Source organism: Paraphaeosphaeria sporulosa (genome assembly GCF_001642045.1).
Source record: "Paraphaeosphaeria sporulosa strain AP3s5-JAC2a unplaced genomic scaffold CC84scaffold_6, whole genome shotgun sequence".
NCBI classification, from domain to species: domain Eukaryota; kingdom Fungi; phylum Ascomycota; class Dothideomycetes; order Pleosporales; family Didymosphaeriaceae; genus Paraphaeosphaeria; species Paraphaeosphaeria sporulosa.
This window is the reverse complement of record NW_017253365.1, coordinates 1303589-1328632: the sequence shown is the minus strand read 5'-3', so window position 1 is coordinate 1328632 and position 25044 is coordinate 1303589. Positions and strand designations below refer to the sequence as shown.

The 25044-nt window shown below is 54.4% G+C and overlaps 12 protein-coding genes across 12 annotated transcripts; 7 read left to right on the top strand and 5 right to left on the bottom strand.

Annotated features, from left to right (window-relative positions):
• Positions 1-771: 771 nt before the first annotated feature.
• CC84DRAFT_1092995 (histone-fold-containing protein) lies at positions 772-1413 on the top strand (the record flags this gene model as incomplete). Its single annotated transcript, XM_018174498.1, has 2 exons — positions 772-1015; positions 1145-1413. 2 exons carry the CDS (start codon positions 772-774, stop codon positions 1411-1413), a joined length of 513 nt encoding a protein of 170 aa, XP_018035155.1.
• Positions 1414-2373: 960 nt separating this feature from the next.
• On the top strand, positions 2374-3621 carry CC84DRAFT_1093407 (lipolytic enzyme; the record flags this gene model as incomplete). The annotated part of the gene is made up of 2 exons (XM_018174510.1): positions 2374-2418; positions 2464-3621. The coding sequence occupies 2 exons, from the start codon at positions 2374-2376 to the stop codon at positions 3619-3621; spliced, it is 1203 nt and encodes a 400-aa protein (XP_018035154.1).
• Positions 3622-3840: 219 nt separating this feature from the next.
• CC84DRAFT_1247110 (uncharacterized protein) lies at positions 3841-6863 on the bottom strand (the record flags this gene model as incomplete). Its single annotated transcript, XM_018184223.1, has 5 exons — positions 6501-6863; positions 6229-6444; positions 5644-6171; positions 4707-5601; positions 3841-4651 (listed from the first exon to the last, which is right to left on the bottom strand). Exons 1-5 carry the CDS (start codon positions 6646-6648, stop codon positions 3841-3843), a joined length of 2598 nt encoding a protein of 865 aa, XP_018035153.1. The 5' UTR covers positions 6649-6863.
• Positions 6864-7740: 877 nt separating this feature from the next.
• CC84DRAFT_1218210 (uncharacterized protein) lies at positions 7741-8636 on the top strand (the record flags this gene model as incomplete). Its single annotated transcript, XM_018182976.1, has 2 exons — positions 7741-8504; positions 8555-8636. The coding sequence occupies 2 exons, from the start codon at positions 7741-7743 to the stop codon at positions 8634-8636; spliced, it is 846 nt and encodes a 281-aa protein (XP_018035152.1).
• A 654-nt stretch (positions 8637-9290) lies between these two features.
• Positions 9291-10112, bottom strand: CC84DRAFT_803072 (uncharacterized protein). Its single transcript, XM_018187481.1, has one exon. It carries the CDS (start codon positions 9980-9982, stop codon positions 9461-9463), a length of 522 nt encoding a protein of 173 aa, XP_018035151.1. The 5' UTR covers positions 9983-10112; the 3' UTR covers positions 9291-9460.
• A 658-nt stretch (positions 10113-10770) lies between these two features.
• On the top strand, positions 10771-12214 carry CC84DRAFT_803214 (uncharacterized protein). The gene is made up of 2 exons (XM_018187482.1): positions 10771-11443; positions 11498-12214. Exons 1-2 carry the CDS (start codon positions 11015-11017, stop codon positions 12125-12127), a joined length of 1059 nt encoding a protein of 352 aa, XP_018035150.1. The 5' UTR covers positions 10771-11014; the 3' UTR covers positions 12128-12214.
• A 615-nt stretch (positions 12215-12829) lies between these two features.
• Positions 12830-15159, top strand: CC84DRAFT_1093742 (lanosterol synthase; the record flags this gene model as incomplete). Its single annotated transcript, XM_018174532.1, has 4 exons — positions 12830-12979; positions 13053-13516; positions 13574-15019; positions 15069-15159. The coding sequence occupies 4 exons, from the start codon at positions 12830-12832 to the stop codon at positions 15157-15159; spliced, it is 2151 nt and encodes a 716-aa protein (XP_018035149.1).
• Positions 15160-15629: 470 nt separating this feature from the next.
• CC84DRAFT_1121465 (uncharacterized protein) lies at positions 15630-16457 on the top strand. The gene is made up of 2 exons (XM_018175612.1): positions 15630-15964; positions 16023-16457. Exons 1-2 carry the CDS (start codon positions 15809-15811, stop codon positions 16362-16364), a joined length of 498 nt encoding a protein of 165 aa, XP_018035148.1. The 5' UTR covers positions 15630-15808; the 3' UTR covers positions 16365-16457.
• Positions 16458-18132: 1675 nt separating this feature from the next.
• Positions 18133-19082, top strand: CC84DRAFT_1218206 (uncharacterized protein; the record flags this gene model as incomplete). The annotated part of the gene is made up of 2 exons (XM_018182975.1): positions 18133-18580; positions 18631-19082. The coding sequence occupies 2 exons, from the start codon at positions 18133-18135 to the stop codon at positions 19080-19082; spliced, it is 900 nt and encodes a 299-aa protein (XP_018035147.1).
• Positions 19083-19132: 50 nt separating this feature from the next.
• Positions 19133-19932, bottom strand: CC84DRAFT_1165158 (S-adenosyl-L-methionine-dependent methyltransferase; the record flags this gene model as incomplete). Its single annotated transcript, XM_018178655.1, has 1 exon — positions 19133-19932. One exon carries the CDS (start codon positions 19927-19929, stop codon positions 19135-19137), a length of 795 nt encoding a protein of 264 aa, XP_018035146.1.
• A 662-nt stretch (positions 19933-20594) lies between these two features.
• CC84DRAFT_1176948 (uncharacterized protein) lies at positions 20595-22036 on the bottom strand (the record flags this gene model as incomplete). Its single annotated transcript, XM_018180254.1, has 4 exons — positions 20595-20677; positions 20766-21715; positions 21768-21865; positions 21920-22036. 4 exons carry the CDS (start codon positions 22034-22036, stop codon positions 20595-20597), a joined length of 1248 nt encoding a protein of 415 aa, XP_018035145.1.
• An 876-nt stretch (positions 22037-22912) lies between these two features.
• Positions 22913-24099, bottom strand: CC84DRAFT_803005 (uncharacterized protein). The gene has a single exon (XM_018187480.1). It carries the CDS (start codon positions 23912-23914, stop codon positions 23204-23206), a length of 711 nt encoding a protein of 236 aa, XP_018035144.1. The 5' UTR covers positions 23915-24099; the 3' UTR covers positions 22913-23203.
• Positions 24100-25044: the final 945 nt, after the last annotated feature.

Genomic DNA, 25044 nt, shown 5'->3' with positions numbered 1-25044 from the left:
ACGTCGCGACCGAGGGGGGAAGTGGCGGCCCCGCCGGGCAACGAGCCATGAAAGCAACTTCCTCGCGCGCAGGCTGTCAGATTAGATCAAGTAATTCACCGTCAGCGACGTCTGCGCGAGTCCTGCGCGGGCGCCAGTCGTGACAGAACCACGGCACAGCCTGGCGGCGGGCGGGCTTCGTCATCGAAGGGCGACGCGTGCGGGAGGACGGGCAGCGCGCAGCACCGGTTCAGAGGTGCGCGCGCGTCTCGGAGTGCTCTTATCATCACCCAGCCTGCGACGCTCCGCGAGCCCGCCGGCGACCCAAGTCGCGGTGGTGGGCGGGCGCGAGCGGTGGAGTAGAGAGCAGCAGCAGGCAGCCGCATTGCATTGTTCGTCGAGGGGGCGCTGGGGCCTTGGCACTGCGCTCGCAAGGACTAGAAAGGAACATAAAAGCCCGCATCCAGTGCCCGCGTCGCAGCACGGCGCTACTGTGCTGTGAGCTCCACCCGCTGCTCGCATCCACTCGCCGTGCCTCGCTTCTCGCCCCAATCGCAACGGCGCACCCCTGCTGGCATCCCGCAAGGCCTGCCATAAAGAACGCGAATGTCGGACATGTGGGCGCCCCAATCGCCAGACCTCTCCACCAGCCACTGCTCCAACGACGACGAGCCCGTCCACCCGCAGCACCAGGGCTACCGCGGCTCCATCTCGCACTCGCTGCCCTACTCGCCGCCCCTCTCCAGCCCGACCCTCCAGGCCAAGGCCCTGCCTTTGTCTGACGCGATCCCCATGCCGCGGGGCGTGCGCAAGGAGGAGGGCATGCAAGATGCAGACTACGTGCCCGGCCAGGACGCGCCCGTCGCCCAGATGGACACGCCGCGGGGCAAGGGCGTGAAGCGGGAGGACAATGGCGCCCCCCAAGCGTCCCCAGACGTCAACATCACGGTGCACTTTCCCGTCGCGCGGATAAAGCGCATCATGCAGGCCGACGACGACGTTGGCAAGGTCGCGCAGGTCACGCCTGTTGTTGTTTGTGCGTGTCCCTTCCCTCGCGCTGTCCCTCCGCTGCGGCACGCATTGCCCCGCCCCAGAATGCGTTTCAGACCCCGCGCCCTTGATTCTGCGGAACGCTTTGCAGTGCGCACAAACTGACCCCCGGCAGCAAAAGCACTCGAGCTCTTCATGGTCTCCCTCGTCACCAAGTCCGCCGCCGAGGCCAAGGCGCGCAACTCCAAGCGCGTCGGCGCCGTCCACCTCAAGCAAGCCATCGCCAACGACCCGCAGTTCGACTTCCTCAGCGACATCGTGGCCAAGGTCGCCGACGCGCCTGCAGCCGCAGACAAGAGCGAGGACGCCATGGACGTGGACGGCGGCAAGAAGAAAAAAGCGTCCAGCAGGCGCAAGAAGAAGAGTGACGATGACGACTTTTGAGGCCGGGAAACGAGATGAGATCAAGACTTACGATGAACACATGTTGCACGAATGATGATGCGGCTTCCTCCGCAGGCAGACCCAGTTGACAGGACGACTGAATGCTTGCGCAGGTCCGGCGAGCTGGGAAGCCTTCTGCGCACCAAGGTTGGAGCCACGACTCGGCCTCGCATCACTGCTCTGCATCTACTTTCCGCTCCTCGCGCACTACGTGTACGGATCGGATCATTCGAGCCGGCCCGGCGTTGAGCAGGTGTGCACTGTACACTGACTTCATGGACACTTTCTAACTGCTTGAAGGTTCGGTTCAATGCGGCGATACCAATAATTTGAGTTACTTTTTCCACTTGATGCTCTTGCTCGTGATGGTTCCTCCGCAAGTTTTTTATTTCATCTCGCTGCGCAACGACTCGTACACATGTACTAACGCAGCCATTGGTGGTATTTATTCGCATCTCGCGCCGGCCCGATGCCTATACTGCGGCGATACTTCTTTTTCGAAGGTCTGATATCATAGCGTCCATCACTGGACCGATGGTTAAATTGCTGGGTTCCGGGTCTACGGCGCGTTCGACGTCTACGCGCAATTTATCCGTAATCTAGTCGATCCCCGCATGGAGCGCCCGCCAGGAACCGTCTCGGGATTGGCTCCTCCCGCATCGACGCCCATGACTTCGTTAGCCCTGTCGATATTCCGCTACCTCGCCATGACTTCTCCCGTAGCGCCGGGAGGTATTAAAGGTCGAGCTCCCAGCATGTGTAGACTTCTTCTTCTCTGCGGACTCTCAAGCGGTAGTGAGTTTGGTCAAGATGCATGCTCTTCAGGTCTTGGTCGCTTTGGCTGCGGCTTTGCTCCCAGTAGTGTCAGCGCACAGCAATGATTTCTCTGGCGGAAAGCACGCGAAACGTGCCGTTCGACCAAACCCTCCAAACGGGCACTGGATTGATACCTGGGCGTCCATGCCGCAGCTCACAGAGCCAGCAAATCTCCCGCCAGCTCCATTCGTACGCCGCCCAGTGCCTGCATCACGCCCCCACTAACATCCCCAGAACCAAACCGGCGCCGTGTTCGTCAATTCCACTCTCCGCGAAACCCTGCACATGACCGTTGGCGCCTCGCAAATCCGCCTCAAGATCTCCAACGTGTTCGGCGTGACCAACCTGCCCATCACCGCGGTGACCATCGCCCTGCCCGTGAACGGCAGCGCAGGCGTCCACCAAATCGTACCTTCCACCCTCCAAAAAGTAACCTTCTCGGGCAAATCCTCTATCTCGATACCCAACGGCGCACTCGCTGTGTCGGACCCTCTAAATTTTGAGATCAAACCCCAAAGCATGCTCACCGTCTCCATCTACCTCGCCACAGGCCAGACGACGAACAGCATCACCTCGCACCCCGGCAGCCGCACGACGTCATTCTGGCAGTTCGGCGACGCTGTCTCTGCGCCTGCACTGGATATATCGAACGCGGCCACGCAATCTGCGGCGCACTGGTACTTCGTCTCCGCGGTGGAGGCCTGGGTCCCGCCTTCCACGGGCACACTGGCTATAATTGGCGACTCCATCACCGACGGCCGCGGCAGCACTACGGACAAGAACAACAGATGGCCCGATCTGCTGCTTGCGCGGCTGCAGAAGAATTCGAGGACAGCGAAAATTGGGATTGCGAACATGGCGGCTGGCGGGAACCGCGTGTTGGCGGACGGGCTGGGGCCGAACGCGTTGGGCAGGGTGGAGAGGGATGTGCTCAGCCATCCCGGCGTCAAGTACGCCATGGTGTTTGAGGGCGTCAACGACATCGGGACTGCGGACGTCACGCCCGCGGCCCAGAATGCAGTGTACGAAGGCCTGACGCAAGCGTACGCACAGATGGTCACCCGCATGCACGCATTCGGCATCCCCGTCTTCGCAGCCACCATCACGCCGTTCAGCGCACCCGCCAACTTCACCGGGCAGCCGTACAGCAACGCCGAGCGGGAAAAGACGCGCCAGAAGGTGAACAAGTTCATCAGGGAGAGCGGGACCTTCGACGCCGTTGTGGACTTTGACAAGATGCTTGCGGATCCGAAGATTCCGAGTCAGTTGGCCGATGCGTATGACAGCGGTGACTATTTACATCCTAACCCCGCAGGGTATCAGAGGATTGCGGATTTGTTCCCTGTAGAGGTCTTCCGGGAGTGGGAGGGTGGGGCTGATGAGTTTGCGTGAAGGATGGGGTGGAGCGGAGGACTTGAGTAGTCTTGTGTATCATCTCTCACAGACATAGCTGCAATAATTTCACCCATTTGAAGACAGTGATCATGGCCGCGAGTGCTACTGCGTCAGAAAGACAGACGAACGCATCAATCGGTTTAGTGGAGCGAGCGGAGAAGATAGCGGTGTAGCTTTGAAGCGCATTTGCATTATCGGGTATCCAAGGATGACCATCTACTCTTCTGCGGGCGACCCGGTGTGAACCTGCACCTTCAGGCCTTCTTCCGCAAAAATATGAATAACCTTCGTCTGGGAATCAAAATTAAACGAGCCAAGAGTCCTGTTCCCACGAGCGTCTGCCAGCGGGCTTCGAGTCTTTCTCCGCTTGCCTGACGGTGGGCTGATGATGACGTTGCTGTCGAAGCTGCGTTTCGACGTTGCCGACACTACGGAACATGTGTGCGGTGTAGGATATACGGCGCCAGTTTCTTGTCTCTGAAGACTGTCGGAGGTATCCTCGCGCACAAGTATGCTGCGCAGCTCCCGTGAGGCGCGTCCTCCATTTCCCTGTGTGCTTCCTGAGCATTGCGATGATGCAATCGTAGTGCATGTATGTGCTGAGGCTTGCTGAGACTCTTGAACGACAGCGTCCTTTGAAGCGGATGCTGATGTCCGAACCGTAGAAGCTTCGCTGCGTTGGGTCGTTTCCTGGGTCGTTGCGCATTCCGAAGCAGTGCCCTGTGACCCGTTCTTCTCGTTAAGGTATTTCTTCGCGAGGAGAGCGACGTCTCTTGCATGCCCGTCCAATTCTTCAGCATCTGGAACCTTCCATTTCTCCTTTGCCATGCGGTGTAAGTCATCCATCGATACTGCATCCTCCCAAGTTCGGTCGTGGTGTATCTTCTTTATCCGTGGATGACGGAGCATTTCAAAAGTCTCGTTCTGGGCCTTTTCGAAGCCACTTCCAAGGATCTCGGCTACAAAAGGACTCCCGAAGGCTACTGTCATGCGATGCTCGAAACCTTTACCATGTTTGATGTCGAACCTGGAAGGGTATAATCAGCCAGTGTGGTTTTAAAGGTCCGTCGATGTTGACTCACGCGTCTATCGATCGGCTGGAACCTAGGTCTATCTGTTGGAATCGGCCGAACTGGTTGAGGTACTTCAGGTCGCTCTTTGGTATCTGCTTATCGAGACTAAGACAACCGACTACTTGGAACTTGGGTTTCGCCCGAGAGCGCTGTATCTCCAGCTTATTCGTGACACATCCGATGTGGAAATGAGTCCAATAAAGAGGCCTTACATCCGTCTTGGGTGCGCTCTGAGGGTCAAAACATGCCCCAATAATGGCAAAATCGCCCAGGTCTCGTTGACCTCCCATATCACCCAGATAGTCCCGCTTGAGCTTGATGAAGTATCCTGGCCAATACACGCCTTCGGCTGAGTGGAGTGGAAAATACGGTGTACTTAATGGCTTCAGTATCAGCCCTTCTTGCTTTTCGACGAGTGATCGTGCGAAGGCCTGTTTAAGATCGGTGGTTCCGTGCTCGCTATTGAAATCTAAGAGAGTCCACTGGGAACGTAGAGAGCGACCGGGAGTAATCCTGACGAGCTTGCGCAAAACTTGGCGTCGTTTTTGAAGACATTGACGCATGACGGGCTCATCATCGATCACAAGCACGTCGAAGAAGACGAGCATGAGGTGTTCCCATTCGTGAGGAGGCGAATCTTGAAGTGTTCCGAGAAATGATCCTGATCGTTTGATGTGCTTCCGGATCTTTGAGAACGATAGGACTTTTTGCTCCTTGTCGCTGTATAGTACCATTTCCGCTAAGACAATACAGTTTCGTTGAACGCTGCAGTCGGGCTCTCCTATCCGTAACGCATCGCGTATAGTGCTGTGCAGAGCCTCTCGGTCCATCGTGGCGTCTTTACCATTCTTTGAAAAGATCCGAATGTCGTTTCCTGTGGCGTCTAGATTGACATGGATTTCACCTGCAGACGGTCAGCTAGCAGGCAGACTGCTACCAATGGCACACTCACAGTATTCTCCATCGTACTTCACTTCGGCGGCCCAAGCCCGCTTTCCAACAAGTTGGTAACAGTGCTTGAATGACCAGGCCTTGTGAAAAGGCGGACGCGCAACCTTGACACCTACGGTTGGTTTGAGAAGCCGCGAAGCCTCCAATCGCATCTTGTTCTCTACAGATAGCTCTGGTCTCGGCGGATAGCAACTCAATTCCCCTCGGAGTAACTGAAAGGCAGCGTCAAACTCATTCTGGAACTTCAAAAGTTCAGGCAAAAGAAAGTGGTACTGCCGAAACACATGCGTTTCATCGAGAGAAATCGTAGGATACTCTCGCAGAAGCAGTCTGACGAACCACTTCGCCTCCCACGACTCGAGCCGTCTGAGAATGTACGTCAGCTCAGTGTCCGTGCTCATATGCCAGTCACGCTGCTGTTTGATACCTGGGTCAGAGAATCGGTATCTCGCCGCCAGCTGGGTGAGTAGGTTGTCCACCTTCTCCATCGGAATTGCACGCTTGATCCTGGCTGCAAATGTGCCTAGAGGTGATGTCTTGTAAGCACGCGATTAATATCCTGCGGCCAAGAGCAACGCACCATCCCATGGCTTGAATGCTAATTCAGTATATCGTCCTAGATCACCATAAGCACCGGTTGACCAGCCACCGAAAAGAACCTTTTGCCCGTGATTCAGATTTAGTAGTTGTGTGATCTTTTTGGAGAGTGACGGCGGTTGCAGGCCATAAACCCTGTCCTTTCGCCGATGGGGAAATATAGCTGAAAGTACAGCAGCCGCTGGAGTCTCGACATCATCTAATCGCCATCAGAACAATATCAATTTTCGCGTTGCGCAGCTACAGGACACCTACCTAGGTCTGCCCGATGTTGTTCGAACCATCTTGTCACATGTTGTCGGATACGTAGTTCTTCCTCATCCGGGGCACATCGCGAGTGACGACTTGCGATCTTCTCTGCTCCTTCCAGAAGGTTGCACACGTCGCCGAATGCAAGGACCATGGGATTTGATGGGTGTGCATGGAATTGAATCTAAATATACGAATAAAATTCGTAAAGGTGCGAGAAATGAGTTGGTCGGCATTAAGTGGACAGAATGAGACCCCGAGGTTGACCGGGTGGAGCGATGAGGACTCAAAGTGGTGCGGGGTGCACAATTCGCTAAGAACACAAATCCCGCGAGTCGAGTGAAAGGACGCGTTCGCTGATTGCGCCTTGTTGCCACGTACCCACACACTCTGCCCTTAAGGCGCCGGCTGTACTATTACTCGGAGATATAGATAGACGCAATGACAATGGATCGAAGGGGATTGTTGTCGCTTTGAGTATAAGTGGAAGGCTGCCCACTTTGTGTGTGACCAAGAGAAGTCGCGTGGGCGCTAATGCACGACATCAGCTGAGCACGCGCTTCTTATTATATCATACTAAACCGAATCGGGCGGCTCACATTATCTGGGACTGGTGAGGCACCCCCGGCCTTTGACCCCCAACAGCAGTCTGATAGTGGCCTCGATGAATTGAACAGTTCTTTGCACGATAAATCCGATTTGTATTTCATATAGCTATGCTGGTGCGTCCAATTCGAATGCACCTGCTCTTTCGTTGGAGACCGACCCCTATTACCTATGGAACTGAGATGACCTCTGAGATTCGCCTAATCACCAGTCTCCGCATGTTACAGTTGCAGCTTTCGTCATGTTTAAAAACTAACAATCTCATCGGTCTTTCAGAAGGCCGAAGTCTTCACCTTTATTAGTCATAATGTCGGACGACAACAGTCGGACATCGGCGTTTCGATGCGACTGGTTACGTCAAGCTCCAATGGAGAGGATGCGCTAGCGTATGAGCTCTCAAGAGAGAAGTAGGGCGGACATGATACAGTGCCACCTCTCTGGTATAAGGACAAGCGCGCACGCACGACTCTCGACGGCTGGTAGATCTCATTACTGCTTCATCTCTCGTACGATCCCTGCCGGACAGCCACCTTGAGGACGCCCGCACCTTATTGACACTCCATCGCGCATATCGTCCGCCGCAATTGTACCGTGAGCCACCAAGTGATTCGGTAGCAGTATCGCTCGAATCGTCCTCACAATGCCGAGTAATCTCATACCCAACACCAAAGGGTACGATGAGGCCCGCGCGAACGACCCGCGATCAGAAGAAAGTAAAAAGAAGGACCTCATCTCCCGGGGCGACTACACACCAACCCCCGTTGGGAAGCTCGTGTTTGTGCTTGCGCGGGCGATCGACCCATTCATACAATACTCCATATTGCAGGGTGCAGGAACAGGACTTCTGCACCAGATCGGATTGCGCACGCTGCCACCCGGCATTCCTTCGAGCACCGGCATAAGCGCCCTCGATGGACTTGGCCTATCCCCATATCGGCTTGTACTGCTGGGTATGGCTGTTGGAAGCGCTGTGAAGCAGGGCATATGGGCAGTTGCTGTGTCAGGAGAACCCATGAACGTCAGCAACGCCATCGCGATCTCCGTTTTCAACACCGTATTTAACAGCATCAACTCATACGCCTTCATCATCCGTGCGACTTCTGCATCGCTCGAATCCGATTTCCCCCAGCCAGCACTCCTGGTGGGTGGCGCGCTATACGTGACAGGTCTTCTCACAGAGTTCATCTCTGAAGTACAGAGGAAGCGATTCAAGATGGATACCAAGAACAAGGGCAAGCCATATACCGGGGGCTTGTGGAGCTTTGCAAGGCACATCAACTACGGAGGCTACACCATCTGGAGAGGCGCGTACGCTCTGACTGGAGGAGGCTGGATTATGGGCGCTATTGTTGGGACGTTTTTCTTCGTCGACTTCGCCAGGCGCGGTGTGCCCGTCCTCAACGAGTAAGTGAGGTCCAACTCGATCTTTGGAGTTACACTAATACTAGCTTCAGATATTGTGAGAAGAGATACGGGGAGGACTGGGACAAGTTCAAGAAGCAGACTAAGTATCGTCTAATTCCTGGTATCTACTAGGTGTCTTTAGCGTAGGACCTGGAACGCTCTATGAGGCTAGTATCAGCCTTGCTCCGCACTCGATCGAAATTCAACGAACTTCAAGTACTTACTTACGCCTCTCAGATGAGGAGACTGCACTAACCCCCGTACGCTACCAAGTGTGTTCGCAAGCGCAAAAATATCAGACGCGTCGCGGGCCGCCGGACGCATGTACGACTTGGTGGCACGCGCGTTCAGCACGACCGGTCGTCTTAGTGAAGACCATTCACCAGTTGCTCAGACAAGATGCGTGAAACTCTCAAGGGTGATACGACATGTGCGCGGTGCGGGACATCGGCTCTCCACCGTATTGCTGGTGTTACCTGATCTGAGATTTGGAATGGGCCCTGCATTTTTTTGTTCGCAGACCTGCGTGCTACTCGACAGCATACGACGACAAGTACCGACGAACCACGCGTCCTACCGATGTTGGAGGCTCGGAGCGGGGCATACTTGCTTCTGAGCTGTGCTAGTCTGCATATGATATCCACCTGTTCTCCGCAAACCCCAGACAATGCACGGAAAACGTCAAACAAGCGCGCAACCTTGCTCCAGCTTTCAAGTACAAATCGGACCACTCTACGGCTCCTGGTCCGGCTAAAGAGCATTCGCCAACGGACTGCTAACAGATGAACTACGGGTAGTCGTTTGGTAGCGTGGGGTCGGTGGGGAAACAGCATGTTCGCACAAACGGACAGAGCAGGCAACGATCAGCGCGCACTCGAGCGTGCAAGCGGGAGGAGGACCCTGTGGCGTTTTCGCAACACCACATCTCGATGACCTTGAAATGCTCTCGAAAAATGCTAAAGGTGAATACAGCCGGCGGATCTCGTCTCGGGGTCTAGATGCAGCGCGATATATGCAACAGCGACATGGCGGGTGCTCGCTCCCCGAACGCCAGAGACCAGCCTGGCGGGAGCGCAAGTGCAACGTGGGGAAGCAGAGCGCTCGTACGTACCCAGGCTAGCTGCAGGCTGCGTCGGTTGGTATCCGAGTGGTTCGCATCGCAGTGTGAAGTCGTATGATGCATGTGCTCCACGGTTGAAGGCGCGAATCTTGTATAGCAAGGGTACTATGCTCGCAAAGCAACGTCGCAACACCAAGTAGTCGATCGGGCGCGCTGCTTCGGTCGTCGAGCGCGGCTGAGGTACGCGAAAGGTAGGTCGCAAGGCCGCTGTGATCTGATGGACGTTGCATGGGCCCGTGACTCCTGGTCGGTGGTGCACGGCTGAGGTGATAGGGCCGCCGCTTGCCCACGCCGCTTGTTCAACGCATATGATTAGCCAACGATCATTCACTTGGGTGCTCTCATCCGACCGGGGCATGTCCAAGGTCCTATCCCCTGCGATTGTCGCCGGCGGTGCAGGTGCTGTCGGGGAAGCCTCCGCGCTGTCATAGCCTTGCGCCGCGCAATTCAGGTTTTCCAAGTTCGAAGAGATCCAAGTTGCGATCGCGATATGGCACGATATAGGCAGGGATAGGTCATGTAGAGACCTTGTCTGAAACCGCCCGCGAACGACACAGGATATGCCAATGTCGTCATGGAGGGAGAGTGTACTTGTACCTAGCGGCGGCGCCTAGTTGATGATAGTTTTGCGATCGTCGAAGGTGCACAGGTCAGAACTCATCCCGCTTGCTCTTGTTGAGCGCTATTTGTGCCGCTCCCCCATCGTTCGCGCTGTGCTGCTCGTTGCGAAACTGCTCTGCTCAATTGGGCACCTCTGGTCGCGTACTTGGACATATACAGACACATCCACCAGACACCTTCTCTTCCGCGCTCCCGTCGCTTGCGATAGCCACACTGGGCTTGGCTAGCAGGTGCGTTAGCGGATCTCGGGTTGAGAGGTTCCGATTGTGAGTACGAGTACGCAGTCGCGCCCACGTTTTCGCGTACGGGACGCCGGTTGTCTTGTCAGCTCGATTCACTGGCTGATGGATGTGCAGCTAGTCGCCCTCAAAAGGTGAAGGCGCCGCCGCTTCCTGAGGCTCAGGTCCGCCCCGCCCGCAGAATCGCAGCGAAGAAAACAGAGAAATCTGCTCTGCAAGCCAGCATCTGACTAGGCGCTTCCTCAGCATCACAGATCCTCGTCACGCCACTCGCAATTCCCGAAAACGGCTCGTGGGAAGCTCTCCCTCCTGCATGCGGCGGAACTAGCCTTGGCGCCTGACCCCCGCGAACTGCGCACCTGTGTTGGTATATCATTCTTCTTCCCGGTGCGCCCGCTTCACTGCGCGGCCAGCAGTTTTGGTTTTCGGTTGGCTCGTTTGAAACATCTGTCTTCTTGACGTCAGGCCCCGATCGTCGTTTCACAGGCGGCACTGGGCTAGCAGCAAGCGAGTGACAAGCAGCCTGAGAAATGGCGACAATGGCCCCCTCCACACAGCCTTTGCCTGTCCGGCGCAAACCCATTGCAAATCCTGGCATCTCGGTGCGGCCACCGGTCCCCCCTTTCGACGCACAATCAGGACACTCGCGCACGCGCACCACGTCCTCAGGCGTGTTTCCCGTTGCTCCGTCGCCGACCGCCAGCACCATGAACTCGCAGCAGTACCCGCAGCAGATGTACTCGGGAGGCCTCCGCCGGACACCCACCTCCTCGACCTCTTCCACGACCGGCACGCCCGGCCGCACAAATAGCGGGGCACTCCGCCGCTCCTCGTCGACGCGCTCCGGCAACTCGCCGTCCAGCTATGTGGCTCTGATGCGCAAGCAAAAAGCCACGGTCTGGTGCGACCGAGCGCAGTACGACGACCCGCGCGTGGTTGCGCAGCAGCGCCAGGCAAAGGTATGGATTCAGAGCCGCGCCGTAGTCATTGAGCCACGCTGACATCAGACACAGATGCGCGCCGTTATGGAGGTCGCTGGTGGGGGTCACCACGCATCCCTCCGCAATTCCTCAGGCAGCTCAGGCGTCGCCGCTGGAGTGCGCTCCAAGGTTCGTCACCACGGCGTACCCAAGGCCTCGCTCTACGCGCCCATTGCTACGACTGGCTCTGGGGTCCCCATGCGCTTGAGTGCATCCGAAGTAGATGAGGGTGACAGCGAGGACAACAACTCGATAGGACAGGGCGCAGGGCCCTACCACCACCGCACTGGCTCCGGCCGCAGCTCTCTCGGCTCCGGTCGCCGCGTTGGCTATGCCAGCGGACGCATATCGTCAAACTCGACCCCGCCAAACGGGCAGAATTCTTCGCCTGGCGAGATGGCAGACCTTCCCGAGGAAGAAACGCCAGTGCCCAACTACGGCCAGAACGACTACTTTGAGCATACTAAGACGGGTCTAAGCGGGGGCAGTGGGAGCAGCGAAGAGAGAAATTTTGGCAGCGTTGGCCAGATGCCACAAGGATTGCCCAAGGCAGACCCTGAAAAGAACACTTCCGATCTCCATCGGAGAGGCAGTGTGGACGAGCGCACTACGACCATGAGCGGCACCAGGCTTTTTATTGCTAATCCTGACCTGAGCGATTAGACTTGGCTTTGTCAAACTTAATGATACCCATCGGGAACGTAGGACTGGGGATATAGTGAGGGGGTGTGCTGGGTCATGTATGAACATATGCACGGCGTCTGGAATATTCCTCAAGGTACTCTCGCTTGGCTCGCAGGCATAGCATTTCTCTAATCAGTTGGACTTTTGCATGGGATGTCGCTCGCTGCATGTATATACGTAATTGCAGGTCGGAGCATTACCTCAGGTTTTTATGGAACATGTCAAATCACAACGAGGTGCGCGTGCCAGGTTGAATCATCGGTCAATATGTCGAAGCTTTTGAGGCGCAATGCCGGAGGTGAGGGCGAGTTCTTTCGCGATGACCCATGCGCACCGAGTTCTCCACAATGCTGTATACGATCCATACGAGGGTCGCCACCGTCGTCGATCACATGTGGAGCCCTCGGAATCCTCGGCACGCGGGCTGGTTGATGCGCGACGCGGACACTTGCCCCCTTCGGAACCTCCTTTCGGAATTTCGGATTCCTTGGCAAACTCGAACCAGCATCTCTCTGGGCAGAATAAAACCAGAACCTCTGCACGACGCTCGTTCTAGGGCATGAACCGGCAGTAGGCAGCTACCCAATCTTCCGCAATAACAATTGGGATATCATGGGACACGCGAACGGCCACGCGAACGGCCATGCGAAAAGCAATGGGGCGATAAAAAGTGCAGCGCAAATGGGGGGAGAAGTCGAGGGGACGGACCACACGAGATGGCGGATGAAAAACGATCGCGGCACTCAAACATGGCAGTATCTGGAGAGCGATGAGGAAGCCAAGGCGTGGCCGCAGAGCACCGCGGACAAGTGGTATTTGGGCATGGATACGGTACGCCCCGTCGGTGGTACCTGCATATCACCTGCACAATTGAGGCTTGGTACTGATATGTGCATTGAAACAGGAACTCCCTGACCTCCCACCTGCGAAGACGCCACTCCAGGCTATACACAATGGCCTCGCGTTTTACAAAGAGCTGCAGCAGCCGGTTGGAAACTGGGCGTGCGAATACGGCGGTCCCATGTTCCTCCTCCCTGGGCTCATAGTCACTTGGTACGTCACCGAGACGCCGATACCGTGGCATCACAAGGCAGAGATGAAGAGATATCTGTTTGCGAGGGCGCATCCTGAGGATGGGGGGTGGGGTTTGCACATCGAGGGCGAGAGCAGCGTGTTCGGCACGGCGATGAACTACGTTGCGTTAAGGTTATTAGGCGTGGACGCGGAGGACCTACGGATGCAGAAGGCTAGGGCTACTCTCTGGAAGCTAGGCGGAGCGCTGAGGGCGCCGCATTGGGCGAAGTTCTGGTTGGCGGTGCTGGGGGTGCTGGATTGGGATGTCGTCAATCCGGTGCCGCCTGAGCTGTGGTACGTCATCCCCTACTCCTTATACTGCTGCTGCAGCAGTAAAGCTAATAGAAGCAGGCTGCTGCCCAATTGGGTGCCAATCCACCCCTGGAAGTGGTGGGTGCACATGCGAACCGTCTTCCTCCCCATGGGTTACATTTACTCCCAGCGATGGTCATACCCCCTTAACGATCTTACGAAATCACTCCGATCCGAAATACTGGTTCAGCCTTACGAGTCCATTACCTTCATCCGCCACCGCAACGACATCTCACCCACGGACAACTACCACCCCAAGTCCCTCGCCTTGCGCATTCTCTTCTGGTTCCTGGTTTACATCTGGTTCCCCTACCTACGACCCGCCTCGCTGAAGAAGAAGGCCGAAGAACATGTATGGTGGATCATACAACGTGAGGACGCCAACTCCGATTTTGCCAATCTGGGTCCCGTCAACGGGCCTTTGAACACTCTCGTATCGTACATACGGCATGGACCGGAATCAGTGCCCTTCCGAAGACATTTGGAGACTCTGCCGGAGTTCCTATGGATGAAGGACGAGGGCATGCTTATGAACGGCACGAATGGCGTGCAGAATTGGGACACAGCGTTCACGGTTCAAGCCGTCAAACACTGCGGTCTCGTGCAAGACCCTCAGTATCACGATATGCTCCATCGCGCTCTAGAGTTCCTCGAGGATCAGCAATGTCCCGAAGAATGCCGCGACCAACATCAAACCTACCGCCAGTCGCGGAAAGGCGCATGGGGATTCTCGAACCGCCGACAAGGCTACACGGTCTCGGACTGCACTTCTGAGGGCCTCAAAGCAGTCCTGATCCTCCAAACTCTACCAGAATTTCAATCCCTGATACCTGACAATCGTCTCCGTGACGCCGTCGACATTCTCCTCACCATGCAGAACAAAAGCGGCGGCTGCGCCTCCTACGAACCCACCCGCGGCTCCGAGTACCTCGAGTGGCTCAACGCCGCCGAGGTCTTCGGCCGCATCATGATCGAGTACGACTACACCGAGTGCACGACCGCCGTCATCACCGCGCTGCACATGTTTCAGAAGTACGACTCGTCCTACCGCGCCGCCGAGATCGCGGCGTTCAAGGCCCGCGCCGTCAACTACATCCGCGCGGCGCAGCAGGAAGACGGCAGCTGGTACGGCGCGTGGGGCATCTGCTTCACGTACGCGGGCATGTTCGCGATGGAGTCTCTGGCGTGCGGCGGCGAGACGTACGCTAATTCAGAGCGCGTGCGGCGCGCGTGCCAGTTCTTTCTCGACCGGCAGATGGAGGACGGCGGGTGGGGAGAAACGTATCGTAGCTGCGAGACGGGGGTCTGGTGTAATCACGCCCAGTCGCAGGTTGTGCAGACGGCGTGGGTCGTCATTGCCATGTGCCACGCGGAGTTTCCTGACAAAGAGCCGTTGCGGAAGGCGCTGGAAATGGTGGTTAGGCGGCAGCAGAAGAATGGGGAGTGGCTGCAGGAGGCGATTGAGGGGGTGTTCAACAAGTCTTGGTAAGTCTTTTTGCGGTCGCCGGAGCGAATGCAGAGCTAACGAAGACAGCATGATTTCGTATCCGAACTATAAGTTCATCTTCCCGATTATGGCGCTGGGTATGTATAAAGAGAGATTCGGTAACGAGGAGTTGTTCTAAACGCATTGTATATATGGCATGCGAACTCAGGGCCAAAAGGAGGAAAGGCAGAGATACGTAAAAGATACGTACCCTTAATACTTAATGAAGACGCACCGTCTCGAACGGTACGCGCGTTAAACTACAACATGTGATTGCAACTGGATGGAACTCCTTGTTGATTAAGACAGTAATTCCCAGGATATTTTTGAGGATGCACGTGTAAGAAAAGGTACACCTGAGGGTACTCCCCACTAGCGCATAGGTGAAGGCCTTGCCGCTCGCATCTTATATCTCGTAAGCCCTAGTCGTCTCTAGTTCTGCAAGAGCTAACCACTTTGTCTGAAAGTTTGCGACCAAGCTGTGGGTGCCGGATGATCATTCGTTGAAGCCAGTCCTTGAGCAGGATTTGAACATGTTGTTAGGAACATAGTTTTCCCCTTTGGGGGCTGGTCGCCGCGTCTCGTATAGCATGCTCCAACTCGCGCCGACGTGCTTATACGGAATACTTCTACGCACACGTAAGCCTGGATCTTATGAGGTAAGAGACTCCCGCAAGGGCGATAACGTCACATAAATCGGCTAGGGCACCTCTGTGCTTGAACGCCGACTAGCAAATATCCTCAAAAACACCGTCTACAATAACAATCTAGACTTCCCCCGAAAGCCAATGGCGCCCCAAAAAGAAACCCTTCTCAAATTCACCTCCCGGCGCTACAAATCCCCCTCTGTATCAGAAGAAGCCTTCCACGCCTTCGCAACCAGTGACCACGCCCCAAAGGCCGCCCCCATACAAGCCCGCCACGGCTTCCTCGGCGTCCGCCAGGTACACCACCTCAACCCCACCACCAACTTGTACCTTCTTACTCACCACCATCATACAGTCCTTCAAGCCAACTGCGCTCCGCGCACTCCTCACAGAAGGCCCTTTCGCAGCCAATAAGCCACCCGGTTGGACCGTCGATGACCACGACTTTGAAATCGTGTTCTATGTCCGATCGATGGAGCAGCTCGGGGGCTTACTTGGGGATCCGGATTTCCAGCAACTGATGGCTGATGAGGCGGACATTTGCGATCAGGAACGGGCAGAGCTGTCTATTGGGTGGGAGGAAGTGTTTGTGGAGAATGGGAAGGTGGTCAATATTGAAGAGGGCAAGAGTGTGTATCAGGGGTGGAACGAGAGTGTGGAGAAGCTTGCTGGAAAGAAAGAGGGGAGTAAGAATTAGAGGCTACGGATTGCCGTAGGAGCATGTTCGCTAATCCCAATCACTTCTCCTTCCTCTTGCATCGCGAAACATTGAAGACAGTTCGGTGCTGGTCTTCCGTGCTCCCCCGTACTCCAACCTCAGCGTCAGCATCTCCCGGATTCCCCGCTTTCACCGCCCGCATAGTCCACCCAGGATGTCATTGCCCCATCGTGTCCATTCTATTGAATGGGTGCGTAGGAAGTGGGAACGGCATATGATTCCCCGCTTAAGGGCGGTAGTATGCTTGCTAGAAATCTACACGTCCACGTTGATCGTCGTATCAATATCACACCTCCCGGGTCAATCCGACCTCCAAACTAGGTGCGTCATTAACACTCTCACTTTCACTGGTTATAATCTCGTCTCGGAGGACTAATCCATCAGGAGTGAGCCCAGGCCGTTGCCTTCTCAACTCTCACTTGTCAAGGTTCTCAAGCCGTGCTGAACTCCGACTTGCGTTTTGTCAAGACCAAGACACACGAACTGTATGCCTTCAGTATGGCAAGTATATGTGTCTAATCTATCGCTCTGGACCGAACAACGCCGCCTCCTCCGCCAAATTTCGCCCTGATTGCATTCCCGATCAGCGGCACAGAACGTGCAAAAGCAGGCTGCAACCCGGTCCCGACTTTTCGAACCTTACCTCGAGATCTTCCCTGCGAAAAATTCCTGAAATATTGGCATCCTTCGACGAGCGTTGGAATCCAAATATCGGGACTTTGGTACTATAAATCAATACGGAAATTCGCCATTGACTAGTTCTGGCTTGCAGCTTTTTAGTTCAACCCGCAGGAGGTTACTGTTAGTAGCCAAATAAGATTGGACGTCAATATTTCGGCCACCATTTCCACCCGACCAGCAGCAATAAGCGGGGGGAAAGTGCTGTGATCCTGTTTACAGCACTTCACTCCCCCTACAACCGCTCATGTGCGGTATGATAAGAGACCAGCCCTTGGACCTGGCCACCATGCTGCTGACTACCCCCAACGCTATCGCGGCCCTAGCAGCGTTTTGGCGTTTATGCCACCCACAAGGTGAGTGGGCTCGACTCCTGGCTAATTTAGGTACCCTGGTACGTCCAGTAGCAGGATTGTTGGACTCCGAGGCCGGCATAAGCTTGGGACTCTGAGGCCTACCGGTCCAAAGCGAGGCTGCGCGCCGGGCCGCCGACTGGTTTCAATACTACTATCATATCCTAGGACAGAATATCTGCCGAGCAGGACGAGTGGACTAATAAAATGGACCTTTTCTACAATAATGTCGATTTGCAGTCTTGCTCACCAGCCAATGTTATATACGACATAGTGCACCCTCGCCAGCGAATTACAAACCCTGAATACGCGAAAAGAGCTAGGATATCCCTGAATATGATGGTACACAGAAATGCCCTCGCTGAAGTCCGATAGTCTGGTGGCAGCAACGTATGCAGGCCGTGTCCGGGTGTGAGTGTCCCTGCGCCATTATTGCCCCATTGGGTCACAACGTTGGGATCTACGCTAATCAGGCGACCCGCAATACACCACTGCGGCGCTTATTTACTGTATCCGCCGCCATAATGTTGACCTATTCTGGACCAGGTTTCGGCACTTGACCCTGAATAGGCGGTGTTACAAGGTTGGGGCCATCTTGAAGGTAACACCATTGGCATACGACATGGAACACCTCTCCTTTCTTCCGTGAACTTTTCCAAATCACCTTCACCCCCAACCTTGATGCTCCACGACCGCTTCGTCTCGGTCGCAGTTCCATGCAGCTCCTCATCCTTTTTGCTTGTCTGATCGGCGGTGTACATTATGCAGCGGCTGCTGTGAAGACTCACATCTACATCGACCAGATACCCATCTACACGAAGCTAGCGTCATGTGCACAAGACCGCATCAGTGCGATTGTGCGCGCTCAAGCCTCCGGGTGCGGAGATGATACGCAGTTGACATCGTTCGCATGCTTTTGCATCGATTCAAGCAGCCAGTTCGCAACGATCATCTCCACCGCCGTTGAAGACCAGTGTAGGAGCGCAGCGACCGAGGCAGCATTCACGGCGGGACATGCTGCCGCGAAACTACCAGCTCATCGCGTCAGAGCGAGAGCTACTGTCACTCCTGCACCGACTCCTACAGGAGCTGTTGTAAGAAATGTCAACAGCGCTTTGGAAGCGTTCAATAGCTACTGCTCGAAGAGTACCGAGTTGACCAGATGTAAGTATAGTCATGCAGACGCTGCTACCGAGATACTAATTCACCTGTAGTCCAGCAAGATCCCATCGCTCAGGTTACACAGGTACCTACGACTGTCTTCGTCACTTTGACGCCTTCGGCACCGACTACATCATCAACAGCAGACACATCAACCAGATCCAGCAAACCCATCGCAGCGATAGTTGTACCCGTACTCCTAATTCCTATCGCACTGGGAATTATTCTATGGCTCCTCTTACGGTACCGCCAGCAACAGCGCGAGTTCGATCATAAGCTGCAAGAGCTACAAGCAGAGAACTCGTTCGCTAGAGGCCAGACTGTCCTAGGTAGGCCCAATGCCGTTATGGTCAGTGATCAGAAGGAGTTGCCTGCGCAATACGGAAACGAACTATACACCACACAGCACAGGGTTGAGATGCCACCAAACCAGGACCCTGCTGTGGAGTTGGACGCAAACGCAGGAAGGACAGCACAGAAGAATGAGAAGATGGGTCTAATATGATGCTCGAGTCATTCCCCTCTCGGCATGTACCATGCCGGATAAACCATATCCACTACTCCTTCACAACAGCAACAGCAATCCACTGCTTCATCTCCTTTACCACAACACCCTCATCATTCCTACACGCCTCGATCTCTTTCACCCACGCCCTTTTGATCTCCTCCACCCTGCCCGCATCCAACCTCTCCAACCCAAAACTCAGCCATGTCTGATCCTCGGCCAGGTTCTTCCACAGTGCCTCCATCTTCTCCTCACTCCCTGCTTCCCACCTCGCCATGCTCTCCCCCATTTTCTCTAACTTCACCAGATTAAATTGTGTCCCCTCGAAAAGCCTCTGAAACGCTGTTTCCGTATCAGCCATCCATAATGCATCAAACGGTGCCTCGAAACCCCGTGGGACAGCAACGTCAAGGAATATTTTCGCTGGGAGGTGCATCGCCCACATATCCGCCACGAAGACGCCGCCGGGCTTCATGACGTCGCGGGCCAGCGTATCCAACAGCTTCCCGGGCTCAGCAAACATCGCAATCGCACTCCCACACGTCACCGCATCCGCCCACCTCCTGCCATACTCCACCGGCATATCCAAGGCCCCCACATCCCGCTGCAGAAACTCGACTCTATCGCCCATCCCCGCCTCGTCCGCGGTTTTCTTCGCGAGCTTCAGAAACTCGTCCGAGATGTCGATGCCCAGGACGCGGCCTTTTTCACCGACTTTCGCGGCCGCCACCAAAGCCACTTTCCCCGTGCCTGTGGCGAGATCCAGCACTGAAGCGCCAGGCTTGATGGCGGGGCCTGCGGCGTCGACGATGCGTTCGGGTCCGCCGGCGTGCACGAATTTGGTCATGGAGTTGTAAGATTTTCCGACATTGTCGTAGAAGGTTTGAAGGGCGGAGACGTAAGGGGAGAAGTGGGTGGACATGGTGATGGTAGTCGCGGTTTTGATCTGACACCGCTTGGTAGTGTGGACCAGTGTTATATATACATTTTGCGATGGGTATGCTGCCGATTCCGTGGCCTGCTGCGGCAATAGGGGAGTACTGTGGTGGTTGTGCGGCGACATTTCGGACACAAACAAAGTCTCCGAGGTGTACCAGGTGTACTTCTGAATAGATCAAAGCGTGTTGATCAATGCACATAAGCGCTTATAAGACTACGAAGCGAGAGGCTACCACAATGGGTGTCTCGGAGACTTTCCACTCCGCAATGGCTTTGCCGTGGAGTATCATCATTGCCAATAATGTTAATGCGATATTAGCTTGACATCACCATAATCTCCAGTTTCTGCCCTGATATATGGACTGTGCGAACATCTATCTTATTTTTTTTTCCCTCTGGCCTACTCATTGAATTCCGCAGGTAGCCACAATTTACATTTTACCATTTCAGAACGCCTCTAATCTGCGCGAGGAACCCCGCAAGAAACGGCGAAAGACAAATTGAGAATCGAGTCTAGCTCTCTGCTTACTACGGAACCGGTTGAACAGAAGAGGTGCCACTTGCTAATCATCATTACGCCCCGAAACCGTCAGGGTTCCGTTTGTCTTGTAGTCCGATCCAATTGGCATCTCCTTTTTGGGGCGGGTCACTTTTCTCTAGGAGCAGAAGCCAAGTTAGCATCGATAACGCGCAAAGTGGAAGCAAATCCCATTGCATGGATGCAGCTAAAGGAGCAAGACTTACCTGCAAGTGCTTCGATCAATGCTAAGACTGGGAGGGCCAGCAGTATCAACGGCATCAACTGGCCGAAGCTATCAATACTCCTTTCACCGGTGTCACTTCCCTCAAACCAACCAGAACCTATCATCCAGTTCTGTAGTTTCGTGAATCTATTCCAGGAACTGAGGGCGATTATATATGTTGTGAAGAAGCAACCCCAACGTAAAAGGTACGCAAAATGATGGCGACAGAGTAAGCTGTGCCCACAAGTGCCCTGTTTCTTGAATAGAACCAGGAGGAAACTTGTGAGAGCTGCCACGGCGCAAGCACCGATCAGGCAATAGAAAGCCTTCAAATCTCCGTCGCTACTCAAATCGTCGTTACTATTAAAGGTCGCGAAAGCGGGCATGACAGCAAACGTTGAAGTGTTAGAGTTACCATTGGATGCTGAGTGATTGGATGAAGCGTGTGTCGTATAATTTCTGGTCCAATTTGGTGAAGCAGTAAAATTATTGTAAACAACGGCGTTCGATTGGCCTGGATGGTCGATGAAGCAGACGGCTGGTAAAACCAGGCCTGTGCTATGGGTTCTGTTGTTGGTGGTGATATCGTCGCTGGCTGGTTTAAACGAAGGGAATATTTTTGATTCGAGACGGTGACGGAAAAGGTAGTTTGACAGTACGAATGAAGCAATGACCATGAAGACGCGAAGCGAGAATCGGACCCACTGCCAGACACGTTGCCAGCCCTGACATTTGTCGACGTCGAAGTACTTGTGCATGACGGCCAAGGATCCGATATGAGCAGCACTAGACATGAGTACTAGGCTACAAACGAGGTCGTAGTGGTAGGCCGATATGGTGCAACCGACGTAGAAGTTTGCTGTGACAAGTAGAGCGAGAGAGGTGACGGCTTGAGCGTCGCTGAGGCTGATCAGATATTCGTCTGCGAGCATCCTCAGTTTGTGATAATATCTGTGTCTGTCGTTATATTAGTCAGGGCGCAATAGATCCGCGTTATACGTACAAATCTCGCTTGGAAAAGTACTCGAACCCTTCAATAACTAGGACGTATACAGAAGCAAAGAGTGAAGTAATGACTGCGACAGCAAAGGCGATGAAAACCTTCAGGGTTGAACGTTAGTAATGAACGACGAGAAGTGGACCGCCTTTACGTACTCCAAGCCCAGCAATATCTCCATCGGACTCGAACGTATCCGGTAGGCCGCACTGAAAGCTTGAACCTTCTGGATCTTTGGCTGCACAAGTGCTAAGACTGGAAAGGAATACACCCATGTTTAGAATTTTGTCCAGATTTGAAAAGAAGAAAGCACTTTGATAGAAAGAAAAGGAATGACGAAAGCTGTTTGACTCTTTTCTCAGCCAAGAAGATAAGCACTCTCATATAGTCCTAGATATATATCCAAATACAGTATGAACAGCGGCACGCCTCCTTTCTAGCCTGGTCGTCACGCAAGGCTGAGGCCGTGCGCTGTTACCCGAAGGGCCTCCATGGTTGTAAGCAACATGCATTAAGGCGGAAATGATTCCCTCAGTCCCTTTGGGACTCAGCCTTCCGGTGAGAAAACATGTAAGAGCAGGCTAGACTGAAAACACATTTAAGTCCGTCTAAAAGTGGAGTGAAGCAGGCTGAGATTAGCTACCGCGTGCTCTGCGGACCCCAACGCTTCGTATCCGGCGCACGTGGCTTTTAGAAACGGTGTGGAAATGTTTGTCACGTATCTATAGAGCCTCTGGAATATTTTGTTTACTCTTTCTGAGTCCATGCGGATGACAAATGCGATATATCTGTTGATGTGCTTGCACGGATGAACAACCAGAACAGAGTCCACTCCTTCATGTTTCACTGCTCGTGCGATCGAGCAGCATTTGATGGATTTGGGTTACCATTGAGGTGCAAACTCTACCGGCGGGTTGCATGGACGATATAGGCAGGGCTCGAATGCGCAATCTTCCGTGTTAAGAAACTCGTGTGGAGTTCATGAGTTGCACCAGGATATGGTCCTATTATCTAACAACACGGGATCAGTCATTTGCCGGTACCCAATCAATCAAATTTGAGAGGCATACCAGATGAAGCGAACTGTGTAGAAAGGTGGAGCGAGAGGTTGCCTAACCTATAATTAGCGTGGTCGCTGATTAGCCCACGCTAAACGTTCTATCTGGAATAGGTACCACTGAATACACACTATCGATGTAGAACCAGGAAACCATGGACTGGTCGCAATGCCAAAAAAGTAGAACTACCACAGCAACTATTGACGCTATCTGCGCCTAATCAAAAAGGGGATTGGGTCCCCATGCGGGCGTCTTGTCGGGCCATCCCAGATTTTTACCTTTGTTGGCAGGTGCCAATCCGACAACGTTTTCGTTCAATTCAGCGGCATATGTCCCATGTTGTGTCGTACCCGGGACCAGTCCCAAGAGGAGAGGACGAGTCATCTAAGGGGCGACCCTAGACTTCGGAGACACAGGACGAGATGGTTTTTCTCCATCAGTATTTTCGATGGCATGAATCGCCGCCTCTGTCAATTGCCCATCCTCATTAAGGCAAGTCCCTATCTTCAGAGGAGATGGGTTGTTTGCAACGATACTCTGGATAGCACGAAGCGCTGCTTCAGTCAGTTGCCCAGATTGAATAACGTGGTAGAGGGTGCTCATATCCTCGGGAGAGATAGTCATGGTGAGAAGGCCTGGCGTTGACGGTAAACTCTGGGGACTAGATGATGCTTGCGCGCGTGCGGAATTGTTGTCTTCAGCGGAGTGGCAAGCTCGATCTCCCTGAAAAAAAGCGCGAAAGCCTTTGCCACGCGTTCTGGGATCAAGAGGGGCACCCGTGTTGCCGGATTGACAATGAAAACCTGGGGAGTGCGAACGGCTTATGGGACGCGAAGGAGGTGGAGGTGGAATAGGGTGACCTATACTGCCGGACTGAATGATGAAAGCAGGAGATTGCGACCGGCGCCTTGTACGAGCGAAGATTAGAGGTGGGATGGAATGAGGAGACGCGGCCGATCTGGCCCTTCCACGTACTCCGCTCCGCTCGATGCGCTCCAGGTCGTTCTCGAAAGCGGTGAGCATATCCTCAATCGCATCAGACATGTTCTGGGGAGTTAGGCCATCATCCGCGCGTTCATTAAGACGGGTTTCCATAAACCAGACTGATCCGGCCAAGGGTCGTGTAGGTTCGCTTCAGTCGCTCTGCGTAGTTGTCACCAGAAGCATCATCCTTGAGAGTGTTCTTGCCTTCCTCGTACTGATGGTCATACAGAGATCTAGCAAGGTACTCTAAGTGGAGACTCGACAACTGCGCGAGATAGCGTACCGGAACTGGCAGTACGGCATAGAGCGTGAAGGTAGCCTTTGATAGCACCTCTGGGAGCATTTCGTGGTACAAGCTGGGATGCGGAAAGACGTCGTTGCGCCATTGCTCAAAGTGACGAGGGTTTACCGGGATCTCGACACGTGCGTAGAATGGAGATGCTACAACCCCTGCGAGAGTAGTATAGGGGCCCCAATAAGTAATGATATTGTCCATGTGCCCGAAGACTTCCGGAGGAGCAAGCAGCAGACCACGATCGCTACCCGCCAGAGAGTTACGCCCTGATCTCGCGAAGGAGTTGGAAAGCTGTGATCCGCTGCGACGCGATCCTAAGATAGAGGTACTACGTGGTCCCGCAAAAGGGTTGGCACTTAATCCCGCATACGAGTTGCGATGTGATTCCGCAAAAGAGCTAGACCGCCAACCTCCAGAAGAGTGGGGTCGCAATCCTACACGAGAGTTGGAACGTGATTTCCGCGCCCTCGTTGCATTGTAACACCCGGAGCCATAAGAATCCATGGCAGCGCTTCCAACAGTCGGTATTACGGACCGTGAGAGGTGGTTACGGTTACGTTACGGTTGCTAGTAATTACGGTACGGACGCTACGGTGGAGAGACCGCGACGGTACGGGACTTGAACCGTAGTGATAAAATTGGAGCCCGACGGCGTAATTACAGCGTAAAATTTCCTAATTAGGAAATAGGAGTGAGTTGAGCCTCTGGGTTGGAGTCCTCCGGAGCTCTATCGTCGTCGTTGTTATCGTTAGGTCCCTGCTCCTTGCCCTGTGTATACGAAGTAAGCTCTCTGAGGTAACTTGGGACGATCTCTCTCCTCAGCCAGTTCTTTTGTAGCTGGCAGGCCTCAATTACAGCCGGCGATAGTGAATTGCGATCACACGTGACTGTATGTTTGGCGGAGGAGAAACACCTCTCACAGTCACATGAGGTAGCTGGCACTGAG

Coding starts and splice junctions, on each gene's coding strand:
- CC84DRAFT_803005 (XM_018187480.1), bottom strand. CDS start 23,914: ATGGAAACCCGTCTTAATGAACGCGCGGATGATGGCCTAACTCCCCAG.
- CC84DRAFT_1121465 (XM_018175612.1), top strand. CDS start 15,809: ATGGCGCCCCAAAAAGAAACCCTTCTCAAATTCACCTCCCGGCGCTAC. Junction 15,965..16,022: donor GCTTCCTCGGCGTCCGCCAG/GTACACCACCTC, acceptor ACCATCATACAG/TCCTTCAAGCCAACTGCGCT.
- CC84DRAFT_803214 (XM_018187482.1), top strand. CDS start 11,015: ATGGCGACAATGGCCCCCTCCACACAGCCTTTGCCTGTCCGGCGCAAA. Junction 11,444..11,497: donor CGCAGCAGCGCCAGGCAAAG/GTATGGATTCAG, acceptor CATCAGACACAG/ATGCGCGCCGTTATGGAGGT.
- CC84DRAFT_803072 (XM_018187481.1), bottom strand. CDS start 9,982: ATGCCCCGGTCGGATGAGAGCACCCAAGTGAATGATCGTTGGCTAATC.